Source organism: Onychomys torridus, chromosome 3 (assembly GCF_903995425.1).
Source record: "Onychomys torridus chromosome 3, mOncTor1.1, whole genome shotgun sequence".
Taxonomy (NCBI): domain Eukaryota; kingdom Metazoa; phylum Chordata; class Mammalia; order Rodentia; family Cricetidae; genus Onychomys; species Onychomys torridus.
Window position 1 is genome coordinate 48,105,266 of NC_050445.1, and position 13,832 is coordinate 48,119,097.

General features: G+C 38.8%; 1 protein-coding gene across 2 annotated transcripts in view; it reads left to right on the forward strand.

The window, feature by feature from the left end:
- The window catches only part of Tspan12 (tetraspanin 12), a 64,109-nt gene extending 51,785 nt beyond the window's left edge, over positions 1–12,324 (forward strand). For both annotated transcript variants that reach the window (XM_036182478.1, XM_036182479.1), the window contains one exon: positions 11,818–12,324. In XM_036182478.1, coding sequence (XP_036038371.1) covers positions 11,818–12,123 — 306 coding nt within the window. In that variant the 3' untranslated portion in view covers positions 12,124–12,324. The remainder of the gene's footprint in view (positions 1–11,817) is intronic.
- Positions 12,325–13,832: the final 1,508 nt, after the last annotated feature.

Below are 13,832 nucleotides of genomic sequence, written 5' to 3' on the forward strand. Positions count from 1 at the left end.
AGCAACATCCCTGCCTTCACTGCTGGTTGTTAATATCCCTGTCCTGTTAGCATTGATGACCAAGTGTAATGATTAGTATTCTCTGTGTATGGAAACATTTTTCACACATGACATCCTATTACAATTTTCCCTAGCATTTCTGAGCTGAGGTAGAAATACAGCTAAGGTACAAAATGCTCTGGTGGGAAGTAAGTGTGGCATTTTGTAAAACTCTACCTACTGACAGGGCCAGTAGATTTTCACCTAGGTCACCCTATTCTTCGGTTTGTGTGGGATTCTCCTCAGGACCAAGAAAGTCTTCACACATGATACAGATGAGAAATCAGGAGTGAGAATTACAGAGAAATACGGACAGGGGAAGGAGGAGGAGTTTAGACCTTCAGGTGAGTTGGCCAAGTCACTAACAGAATAGTCACAACAGGGCCTAGAAAATGAAGCAAGAATTAGATCCTCTGGAAGGTGGGCACAAAAAGGAGCTGGTATGGAATAGGCAATCCTTAGTCACCATTGTCTATGCGCTCCAGATGTGCAGTGGGAGGAACACATAGCATGGTGGTATCTCTCCAGCCTTTCAGTCTAAAGGGGTAAGTACGTGTTATCCAAGTGGAGAAAGCATTTGATTGGCAGGTGGCAGAGAAGGCCATGTCCAGCTAAGCAGTGGCACAAAGTTAGAATTGACAGCAAGTAAAGAGAACGGCCTGTCACTGTGATGCATGGAGCAGGAGCTGGGTTATGAATAGCCCTGGATGTTCTAACACATAGATTTTATACTCAAGTTTGTAATTGCCTAGTCAAAAGGCAAACATGCTCACAAATTTGAGGCACTCCTATGAAAGGGAGGCTTAGGACAAAGTAGTCGTGGGATACTGATTTATTAATAATGAATCTCCACTGCCAGATAAACACACAGAGAGCCCCCCTGCCCAGATGGTGAACAGTAGGCAGCTTTTCAGGCTCAGCAGTTATTTAGATGGAATTTCCCCAAGAAGGTTCTTTCTCAGGGTTCTTTGTATAAACTCAGAGATCTTCCCCCCTTCCTTTCTTCTGACTTCATTATCTCTTTCTAAATGGCCAGCAGGATCAGGTTGACTCTGGCTTGGGGTGGTGCCTGTTTTATCAAAGCCCCTGCAGGACCAGTTTGGGTTGTTTGTGGCTGGTGGGGGCCAGGGGCTGACTTTTATCTCCAGGCTTCACTTGATCTAATCTGGCCTGGAAACTGCAGTTTTGCCGCAGGTATACACATGCATTGTTCTTTTCTTTGGCTGTCTTTCTTGACGTAGTCCAATTGCGAGTTTCCTGTTCTTTATTGACTGTTCAAAAAGACCACTTTCCTCTTCTGCTTTATTAATAGAGACTAGCAAGGTTTGCCTGCAGAATGTAGTGCCATGAAAAAAGCTTTTGTTGTATTTTGGCCTGAGAAAGTGTGTTTCACAGCAATAACTTTATATCTGTCCTTAACAATCACAATGCTGGTGTTGTAAAGAATGGGATGAGGCAGGGCATTAAGGTGAGGAGCCGGTCTTGAAGTGGGAAAGTTAGGTCGGAGACTGGTGGATAATTCATGTGATTGTACGGGCTAGGATTCAGTGGATGGCATTGAGAATGGGGTGGAGGGAACAGTTATGAAAGGCACTTAAAATCAAGAACAGAAAGCTTGGGTGCAGACCGTGGGTCATGGCAGTGAAGCTGCAAGCGTGCTACTTTGATTTGGACCCTGGATAGAGGAAGCCTGTACTGAGGGGGTGGGGCGGATTAGGTTCCATCAGTATGGATGTGGAAATGCTGCATTGAAGGCTATGGTTAGGTACAGGTTGATGCAGAAACCCAGGAGACAATATGGAGCTCAGGAGGCAGAATTCAGCTAGAGAGGTGACTTGTGTGTGTGCCAATTAAAGAGACTAGTTTAGTGGCTTGGGTGAGGCAGGAGCTTGTTTCTCTTTCCTAGAGCAGCCAGCTAGTTTGGACTGCCAGTCAGCTCTGAGGTCAACTATGTTCAGGGGCCAATGGTGATATAGCCTTGCCTTCCTAAGTACCTGTCTGTCAGAGTTACTCCTACTTTCTTCAAGGGCCCTGGGCAGAAGGAAAGGATGCAAAGTGGGATCATAGCCTATTCCAGAAAGGCTTGTATGCATGTTGTGGTTTGGCTTCCCTTAGTCAAGGGTTGAAAGCTATATGGGAGGCAAAATACAGTACTGTTTCCTCAACCAGCCAAAGGGTCATGGCTGACACTGTTGTAAGACAGCTTAACACTTACTCAAGAGAACTTTTACACAAGAAGGTACCTGGAACAAGGAAAATCCAAACACCTACAGTACATTGGTGCCTGAAATCTAATGAATGAAGCATGGGGTAGTGGAGAAGCATGTCCAGACAAACGGGATATGAGCTAGTGATGATCAACCAGAGAGGAAGGATGTCAGCAAGACCAGTTTCAGAGTCTGACCTTTGCCTCTTTGTCATAGTCCCTAGCCCCCAAATGTGGGGCCAGACACATGTCCCTGGATTTCCTCAGGGAGGAGGAGGAGAGTAGAAAAGAAGTCCTTAGGTTTTATGGCTTGCTTCAGAGGACCAGAAGTCTAGAATCTGTACTTGGATTTGAGGGTAGAAAGCGGGGTAGACAGGGGGGAGGAGAGCAGGAGGAAGCCACGAGACCTTGCTTCTGCAGTGGTTTTTCATGGTCAGCCTAAAACAAGCCCTGACTAACACACTGAGGTTTTCAAATAGACGCCTCACATGATGTTCTGAGTAGGGGTGTTGAAGGCATTGCCTCATTGAGGCCCCAAGACAATTCTCTCAGTACTATCAGCATTTTGTGGAAAAGTGGCCCAGGAAGAGACGAGTTGATTTGGCCTCAGGTTGTAAGGCTGTGAGTGACTAAGCTTGAGTCTGCTTGTTTCCGGAGCCCAGGCTTAAATTTCTCAGGTGTTGAATACATGATCAGGAGCAAGCTGAGTTTGTTAAAACTTCTCAAATTTCTTGTCTGTTAGATAAGATATCAGCAGTACGAAGATAAACAGAAATCCTCTGTGCACCACTTGGCATCTTCAGTGCACAGTGGTAGCTAATGATGCCAATAACAGCGATTTATTAAAGGGCTTATTGAATTCAACAGCAAAAGTAGTGATTTGCAATCAGATTTTCAACTAGCTGTGTGGCCCTCAGTTTGCTCATACTGACAGAAACATCTGCATTTTCTGGTTATGTGATTCTGTGCTAATGGAAGGTGGGTTTTTCAGGTCAAGGATTTTGATATTCTGCAGTTTCTCCTTTTCCCCCTTAGGGAATTGAACATCCAGGGTGGACAGAGCACATTATATGGGGCCTACAAATGAACCCAGTGTGAGGCAGGCACAAATGAACCCCAGTGTGAGGCAGCCAGGCACAGGACTGCTGTGGAAACACTCCTCTGCTGTGGAAACCTGGGTGTTCCTGTTGAGTTGTTAGACTCTAGTCTCTTTAGTTTTGATAAAACTGCAAAGTGTGCAGCAAAAGCAGTTTGTTTTTTATACACTTGATAATGTTGCCTTTATTCTGTGGACATTATGAAGATTCAGTGAGCTATGAGGCTCTGTTATACATTCAAAAATAATAAAGTAACTTCTGCATTCATGTTTCTGGTGCCTGGATAAATGTGCTCTTTAGAGGTCATAAAGTTTTGTTTTAGTACATGTTGTCCAAGTTTTTTCTTTAAGGAAGCATTTATTTCCATTCTGGGTTTAAGATTCTCAGTGATGATTTTTTTTTCTTTTTTTCGAGACAGGGTTTCTCTGTGTAGCTTTGCACCTTTCCTGGAACTCGCTTTGTAGACCAGGCTGGCCTCAAACTCACAGAGATCTGCCTGCTTCTGCCTCCTGAGTGCTGGGATTAAAGGTGTGCGCCACCACTGCCCGGCTTCATTGATGAAGTTTTGACCAACTGTTTATATCTATGAACTCATGAACTGATATCATTCAGTTCCTGGATTCTAAAAGAAAGAAAGCTGAAGATTATATATTTGTACCTGATAATTACCACAGTCATTTCAAACTTGAGAGTCATGCATATCATCAGAAATCAATTACAAAAATATCAATACTGTTGTGCATATATTGGTGCCTAGATCTTCCTTATACTTCATCTTCATAACCCTTTCAAGGCCTGCCTAGCTTTCTGATGTGGCCTGAGAATATTGAGTACTGAAAAGCCACGGGTGTTCTTCCAATTTTAGAAACTCATTTTGGAGATAGATCAGAGAATAATTTCAAGTGTATAATTTCCTCAAGTGAAATGAGGCATCCTGACGTGCCTTCAAATAGATGCCAGGAACTGTAGAGATTCATGTGTATTTTTTTCTGCTCTCATAAATGTAGCATTGTTATTTATGGTTAATAGTTGGCCAGAATTTTAATATAGCAGCAAGGAAAGTAGGTGAGCCAAGAAGTCTTATTCATACCTTTGAGTTATCTGAGGTTATTAACATAGGGCTCTCACATGGCTTTATTTAAGATGAAAATGTATTCAAGTAAAATCAACTCAGAATATTTTATCTGCAAATAAGCAAATGAATGAAATTCAGTTATTTCCTATGGAGAATAAAAATGAAACCCATTTTTGTCTATCATTTCTATCACTTACTGTAGGAAGTTTGTGTTAACAACTACATATCTACGAACAGTGACAGATCCTCCAAGCAAACACTCCAGTTGTTTTGTTTAGATCTAGTATCCTACTTTTCAACAATTCAGTTTTATGTTGAAAACTACAAACCAATTTCAGTGGTTCAGAATAAGTTCCGGGTTGTGTTATGACTTGTGTCTGCACCAAGAAGAACGGTGCGAAATGCAACAGAATGACAGAGCTGCTTCTGAGACACATTTAGAGAAGGAAAAGAGAGGAAAATGACACATAGAGCAGTGTTAGTTTGCAAAGTTCGTCTGTCCATCTTACTGTAAGCACTTCTGGAAATGATTCACTGATGTTCAGCATAATAAATATTATGCTGCAAGATTGTTCCGAGTCGTCCAACATGTGTTAAATTGTGTGCACTTAGAGGAATTTGTGCTGTTATTTATATGCTTATACCTGTGCCTTTTATTAAATAAAGAATCTAATTTGGCATATAAGATGCACTGTATTAATAATAATGAAATAAAAATAGAATTGAAAATTCAAGGTGAATGGAAAGGGAAAAGCGAGGAGACATGCTCAATGAAGCTTACTGGTTGCTGTAGTTGAGTGTCTGGTTGCATCTGAGCTTCCTGACAGAGCCTGAGCAGGAGATGTGCTTTTCTGCATAATCCTGATTCTGGAAGAGTTAGTAGTTTCAATTCTCCAAGGGAGGAATATTCTGAAGTACTGTTTTTCAGGTGGGATTTTATGTGTACAGCTTATAATTTATCTAGAAAAACATCTTCAAGATTATTTTCACCAGTTTAGAGACAGAAGAACCACAGGGTTCTTCCAAACCTCTCAACAAAATACCTTAGTGGGACATAATTCATAGAAGCCCAATATTGCATATTGTCTGAGTTTTGTGATCTGGTTTGCTGCTACAAGGAGATGCCACTTTATTTTATTTCTTTTGAGTAATCCATAGATAATACTTCTAAGAAGCTTTTAATAGAGAAAATGTAATATAATTTCATATGAGGCCAACTTAAGGACTGAAAATTCTGTCATGTTTGAAGGGTGAACTTTGCAGACAAAATGATGAAGTGGTAAGACAGAGACACTGATTGAAAAGCAGAGGACTCCAGTAGGATCTCTGCTATGTTCTCACCTCAAGGTGGAGATCAAGTCTTTTCATGGCCTCTCGGTGTAGAGGGAAATCATACCCAGTCTAGTGGGACAGCAATACAAACCCATGTTTGATATTCTGAGTGAGCCAAAAAAGCTTATTTCTCACCTGGATCCAGGCTTATGTATGATAGCCTTTGTTTTCCTTCATCACCCTTCTCTTTGCTTGTATCTTTCTTCCTTGCTTCCTTTTTGTCCTTCCAGCTAGGCGTTTCACATAAGTTAAGAACCCATCCACCCTATGCCATAAAAGTTTCTTGTGGTTGCCTGCTGACATATTGAGTTTTCTACACTAATTATATGAGGTCTGTGTTATTCTTTGTTATGAATGGCCTTTGAAGTCTCTGCTCAGGTAGTTTGGGGTCAGTTAATGAATGAACAGGGATTTCCTTAGATGAGTGGAGCTGGTAAAACTCCTAGCCTTTTCTCAAGGGTTCGCAGACTCTCAAGGCCATTGAGAAGTGAGATGTTAGGACCTTCTCAGGTCTTTACCAAGCTCATGTATAACCTTGGGCATGTATGTAACTTTCTAGATCCTCAAAAACTGACAGGAACTCTTCCAAGTACACCATGGACTCATTATTCTCCAACTGTGAGGTCTCTTAAGCATTTGTTTGGCTCCCCAAATGTACAAATGTCAACCAACACCTCTAGAAGCCTCTATGATCAGCAGACACTCTGATTGTCTTTAGTGGACACTTCTAGGGCAAAGCTGATGCATTGGCTGAGCTCTAGGGTCACATAACAACAACCTAGAGTTTCAGAGAATTACCAGATTTGACAAATAATAGCAATTCTCATTAGGAATTAGGTTTTAAAAAGGCATCAACTCCATCCTGCTCTTCTGTGCCCAGCATCCACCATGGATGTAGACTGCTGATTTTCAAGACTACTGCAGAGTTGGGGAGAAAGATGGAACAGGTGACATCCAAATGCCACAAAGCTTTTTGCTCTTCTTGAAAGCCAGGTGCTTTCTGGAATAAATGCTGCTCAGATTGCTGCAAACCTTTGGCTAATTTTCAGAGTTCTGAAAAAGTTGAATCTGACTGGTTCTTCTCTGGTGTCATTGCTTGGGTGAAAGACACTGCTGGGTAGTCTTACTAGGTACACTTTGCTGATGTCACTAATTTTTAGCCATGCTTTTAAAAAAAATGAAAAGGGAGCCTCTTGACTTCCAAGATCCACCTCACTCTAGAACAGCCTATATTAACTAATGTATCTCATTGCCAATGCATCCTGGATAATACAATTTACTGTGACTTTTAAAAGTTAAATCTGATGTTGAAAAATATCAGCACTGAGTTCCTGTAATGCCCAAATATGAAGCCTAACAGATTGTACCTAACCAACTTCTGTTCCGCTTTACCTGAACATTTGAAAAAGAAATATTACCTCTCCTATGAGCTTTCTGTCAAATATGAATCATTTTGAAGGGGAGAGACTTGATGCAAAAAGGAAAAATATATAGGCAAAATTTAAGTTCCAGAGACTATTGAAGGGGTAAAAATGAAATAATTGGTATATTGTAGTTCAAAGGATTGAGCCACCAGCATGGATATTTTCTGAATGCTTTGCTTTTTAAATACATTATTAACTATAGTCACTGTGTTGCATAATAGATCCTTTGAACTTACTTTTCTCATTTAATTGAAAATTTGGATCCTAGAATGGTTCACCTTTCATTCTAAAACTTATTATTAACTAAATATTAAAATTTCCATGCTAATTTTTCATACACATTAAAGACTCATATTTATACCCAATACTGGCAAACAGGGGCAAAGATCAGCCCACATGACCCAAGGCACTTTGATGTTCATTTCCTGAGACACTGATAGAATATGATACATATTTCTCAGTGATAAAGTTAAAGAAGGTATCTATCTATATTAACTTTCAATGTGTCTGAAACTTCTGAATTTAAATGGTTTTGAAGTAACTCTCTCCAGTTATATAAACTATTTGACTGCTTGGTCAGAAGGCTAGTGGTCTGAGCTCTCAATAGCAGGTAGACATTTTGGATAGTGATTTCACTTTCCTGGAAAAATACTGACTACCACTTTGGCTCTTGAAGGCAAAGGTTAAAACGTCAGTATTTGTTGGTGAAATAATGCTATGTTTTTGGTACTTTCATAATCTTACAAGGTGTTGTCATTTACTTTATACCTGCTGGCCATCCAATTCTCCATCTGCATTTAGTTTCTAATCCATAGGTGATACAGAGATCAGAATTAGTATTCCCTTTGCTCTAGGTGTGTTCTAAACACAATTCTGAGTGTTTTTTTTCATTAATCCTCCCAATATCCCAAACAAATGGCTCCTGTTATCTGTTTTAAGGTGAGAATACTGAAGCTTTAGTTTATTAATAATTGTACTACAGTGTTCCACATAAAGATTATACATGAACATTTTAAAAATGATTAGGCTCCAATAGATACCTGAGTGGAACAGTTTAAAATGTTGTTAAACTTTGTTAAATTGTCTTGGTGATGAGTATTTTGGTTTTCTACAGATTATATGTGCGTATCAGTGTGTGTGCTCACCTCTCTTACTGTAGTAAGAAAGCCAGAGACATCACTACAAGTTGATGTTAAACGTTACAAATTCTTAAGCACTTTAAATTTACTTTTGGTAAGATGGATACCCCCCCCTTTTTTTTTCTTTAAAGTTTTTATTACCAGGCAAAGGCAGTTATTACAAAGTGTCTGACCACTTTTAAAGGGTTTCATATTGCTTGTTGTGATTCATTATTGGAGTAAAATTACCAACTAGTATTTTTGCAAATGGAAGAACTTCCTTCCACTAAGATATGTGAAATGATAACTGATTCCAAGTCTAGTTCTCGTAGACATATGAATTCTTTGTGGACTCTGATAAAGAAGACAAGGAGGCAGTAATTTAAATATTTATGAATTTCCTTTTATTCAAGTGGATGTCTTTATAGGATAAACACTAAGTCACTTTTACTGGAAACCAAAAGCTTTCAAGGTTTTTAAGATGTATTCTAAAATGATATCTCAACTACTCACCTTAATTTAAAATTAAATTCGCTTTAGCAGAATGAATTATTTCTGAACCATATGCTCACCGTGGACACAGGTACCTAAAGACAAGACACTGGTTTCTCAAGAAGATGGTGGTGCAGATGTTAGTCACAGTAATGTTTCTTCGTTTCTTTACTCTATTTTTCTGTCGTGATTTTTTCCTCCTACTTTTATTCATGCATGAGTAGTGTGTTTGCATCACTTGCACCCCACATTCACCTTCCGTCAATTCTTCCCATTCCCCTCTCTCTACTCTCTCTCAGCTTCATGGCTTCTTCTTTAATTATTATTGTTATAAAACTATATGTATGTATAAACACAACACAATAGGTTCATTTAGTGTTACTCATCCTTACACGTGTTTAGGGCTGACCACTTGGGGTTGGAGAGACTATCAGAACCTGTCTCTGGAGAACATAGATTCTCTTTCTCTTAGAAGCCATTAATTGCTGATAGCTCTTCATCTAAGAGTGGGGTTTTGTGAGATTTCTCCTATCTGGGTTGGGATGTCAACTGGCGTTGCCATCGTGCAGGTATTTTAAGTCACCATTTTGTTGAGATTTCATGGATGCAGCTCCCTATAATATATAGATGACAAGTATCTTGCAGCTGACATTCTGGTCCTCTGAACTTTCAAATCTTTCTACCCCCTCTTCCAACATGTTTTCTGTACCTTAGGAGTAGGGCTTGTGTTGTAGACACATCAGTAGGGGATGAACAATCTACAGTTAATTGTCATCTGCACTGCAACCAGTTGTGGATTTCTGTAATGGTTTCCCCATGCTGCAAAAAGAACCTTTGGTGAGGGATGAGAGCAAATAAGGTCATGGGCTCTAGACAGCCTACGATTGTTCCTAAACCAATGTGATTCCCAGTTGCTTTCTAAATACCTATCAGAGTGTACTTCTCCTACTGCTACTTTTGTGTACCTTCCCCTTCCCTTTATAGTTCCTTCCTGTTATATGATGCAGATTCTTGTTAGACTCTTCTCATGAAACTAAGCACCACCAATGACCTTTTTCTCAAGTCAAGTTATCTGTGACCTGTATGGGAACTTGTATGTTTCATATTCGTACCTGGTAGGACAGATGCTACTTTGTGACAGTAACACCCCCATTAATACCCTTTGTGCAGTGTACAAAGATAGGGAGGGATACAGCGTGTTTGGAAGCCGACTGAGAAGATGCTTTTGGTTTTTAGGGGAAAAGTCTCTTACCAAATGAGGCACTATTAGAGCCCAGCAATGAATACAATAATACTAATAACACTAATAATTCATTGTTTTGAAATAATCTGCATAAATCTAGGTTGGACTCAGCAGACTCTGGCCTTGAGCTAAATCTGGCCTAGTGCATTCTGTGCATGGAACTTCATAGCAGCACCCACCTCCACTTATTAGCTATTGTCAGCGTATGTTTCTGCATCACAATGGTGGAAATATGAAGTTGCAATATAGACCATATAGGCTGCAAAGCCTAAAATACTCTCTAGTTAGTCCTTTTCGTGTACACCAAAAACTTGCCGACATTTTTTAGATCACAGCTTCTTAAACTGGCTCATGATCCTGCGTGAGGTGTTATAAAAGTTTTGGCAACAGTAAAAGGTTTCTGAACGGGAAGTGACCAAAAGTTAATTTACAATCAACCCTGTAATGAAGTCAAGGTGTTTGTAACAGCATCTGTCCGTGTCACATCACAAAGGTCACTGCAGCTTTGGTTCCGGGCACATTTGTGTTTGTTCATTCCATACAGAGCCAACAGCACTGCCTAAGATGCTCAGCTCAGATATGTGACTATCACATACTACCAATTGCAGTGCTTTTACTGTATAAACAAAATTGAATGCTTTTAAAGAAACAAGTGTTTAACTGTGAAAAATACTATTTTCCTACCATCATTCCGCACCATGTAAAAATTATACTAATATACCTTTAGATTATACTGTGTAAGAATTGAGTCTTGAAGATTGCTTTTTTGTTACTGATTTTAGTTTATTAAAAATTATTAAGTGATAATGTTGACTTGGAATTAAAATAGAATTTCCAACATTCCATTTCTGAAATGGACCTAACCATGCTTCTGCCACTATGTATTTTATCAAAAACAGTATCCTTGGCATTGGAGATTAAATAAAAACATTGGTCAGCTCTGAAGCATATGGTAGGATAAGACATAGCAATCTGAAATGTTCAACCAAGATTCAATTCTTCATGTTAAAAACAACCATCTCACCCATTTTGTATTATGCAAATTTCTTTAGCCTCCCATAAATGGTAAATTTATATACATACTAAATTCTAAAATTATTTATTTATTTATTTATTTATTTATTTATTTATTTATTTATTTATTTATTGTGTGTATGTGTGTGTCTGTCTGTCTGTCTGTGTAGGAGTATTAGCCTGTGTTTAACTACAGCTGGTGGCCTTCACCGATGCTCTGTCTTTTAGACAGGGTCTCTCCCCAAATGTGGGCCCAGGTGGGAAACTCCATCAATCCTCCTGTCTCACTGTCTTGAAGTTGGAGATTCAGGCATGCACAAGACATCTGTCTAGTTTCAAGAATGCTTGGCTCGAACTCTGGTCCTAATTGTGAAGCAAGTGCTCTTAACAGCCCAGTTACTTCTCCAGCCCCAAAGAACTATTTTAAAAATACATTTCTTTATGATTTATTATCAGTAAATATTTTATTGGCATAGTTATTTTATAAACCTATATACCCAAGGTGATATTAAAATTCTCTAGTGAAAAGCAGCTACCATTACAAAATATTTAATAAGTCTTGCTCTAGATGCCGGGTTTTATATAAAAGTCTGTGTGTGAAAAACAAAAAAAGACTGGATGGAATTAGCTTTTCAAGGTGCATACTACCCTCTATGGGTTGAGAGTCACTAACTTAAAATTCATGAACTTAACTGATTCAGATTATTTTTTTTAAATCATTGTTTTTGACAGTGTAACACAGAAAAGGTGAAATTGATTATGTTGTTTCTTTTACAGGGTTGTGGGAAGAAAATGTATTCCTTTTTGAGAGGAACCAAACAATTGCAAGTGCTAAGGTTTCTAGGGATCTCTATTGGTGTGACACAAATCCTGGCCATGATTCTCACCATTACTCTGCTCTGGGCTCTGTATTATGATAGAAGGGAGCCTGGGACAGACCAAATGCTGTCTCTGAAGAATGATACTCCTCAGCACCTGTCATGTCACTCTGTGGAACTGTTAAAACCAAGCCTTTCAAGGATCTTTGAGCATACATCAATGGCAAATAGCTTCAATACACACTTTGAGATGGAAGAATTATGAAGAATGTCAAAGGAGGAAATCACAAGCTTGTGGCAGTAGTGAGTTTCAATGTGCATGGTTATCTGTTTCAGAAATGTTTAAACAGAGGAATATTCTGCAAAAGAATGTCTAAGAATATAATTTTCACTCTTTAAAACAAAGATTTGTAGTAGGCTTTCTTGGACCACTAGCACCCAAATCATGGAGACTTATTAGTTATGAATGCTTGGCCTTATCTTATGCTTGTCCCACTAGCTCTTATAACTTAATTTAACCGGTTTCTCTTCATTTATGTTTTACCTCAGGGCTTTTTACCTTCCTCTTTTCCTGCTTCTTCCGTGGCTGGCTGGCTGGTAGCTGGCTGGCTGGTGGCTGGCTGACTGGTGGCCCTAAGCATCTTCCTCTCTTTCTCCCTTGTTCTCTCTTCTCTTGTTCTCTCTCGAGCCTAGATTCCTCCTCTTACTTAATCTCTCTGCCTACCAGCCCTGCCTATCCCTCCTCTGCCTAGCTATTAGCTGCTCAGCCTTTTATTAGACCAATCAGATGCCTTAGGCAGGCAAAGCAATACATCTTTACATTGTTAAACAAATGCAGCATAAACATGTAACACACCTTTATGTAGTTAAAGTGGTATTCCATAGCAAAGGTTCCACATGATAACACACAGATGATAATTGGTGCCCTTCAAATTGCTGGGGGTAGCGTTAACATCCATTGTGTGTGCTTTCTTTTTTGCTTTTTGGGCACAATGATGTTTTGAGGTGACAGAATTTGGGCAGCGTTTCTGCATCCATTCATGAAAATGAACCATTCATGGTAGCATTGGAGCTACTGTGAGGTTAACTAACTTCCTCTGTCTAGCCTATAAACTATCAGCTGACTTCTAACATAGGAATTTAGACAATACTAATGACCTTTATTACCTGATGATGTATTGTTTTGAGGATGATTCAATTATATATAAAACTCTTTTAAGATTGGTGACTACCTAAATACGATTTTTGTTGGTTACTAAAATAATCTTATTAATAACACTTGTAAGAGCTAACACATTGTCTTAAACTTATCAGGGATATATATGTATATAAGTCTGTGCTGTGTCTGTATAATTCAGTAGATAATGATATTTGAAAATGATAAATTTGTCTTATATAGCACTATTACTTTTTGTCTTTCCCACCAACAGAGCTTTTAAATTCTGTCTTGGGTCTATATTACATCTGTAACTGTTAATTTAAGTTCTTAACCACTAATGTTGGAAATTACCAATGTGATACATAAGAATCAGTGTAACTCTGGCTGCAGGAAGTATTAACTACAAATTTATACATAGTTGACTCAGCAGAAATTCAGATGCTTTTTTCTCCCAAGTGAAGATTCTTCTTGATAATAAACACTTTGTCAAAGAGCTTATGTTTTTCTTTTGCAAAGTAGAAGCAACAGTCTTGAAGTTGATGCAGTTTTACAGAGAAACAACATTATCTGCAGAGAGATGCTCATGGGAATCTCTAAATTAAGTGATAGATTAACTAGAGGGAACTTTTGCTTTATTTCACCAATTAATATACTGTGGCAAATTACACAGAACATTAATTTGTTTAACAAAAGTAGAAGATATTTATTTGAAATGGGAAAAGTGCATTTTACTGTATTTTGTGTACTGTGTTTATTTCTTGGATTATGGAAAGAAAATTAATACAGGTGACAATAAATATTTTCTAGAGCATGAT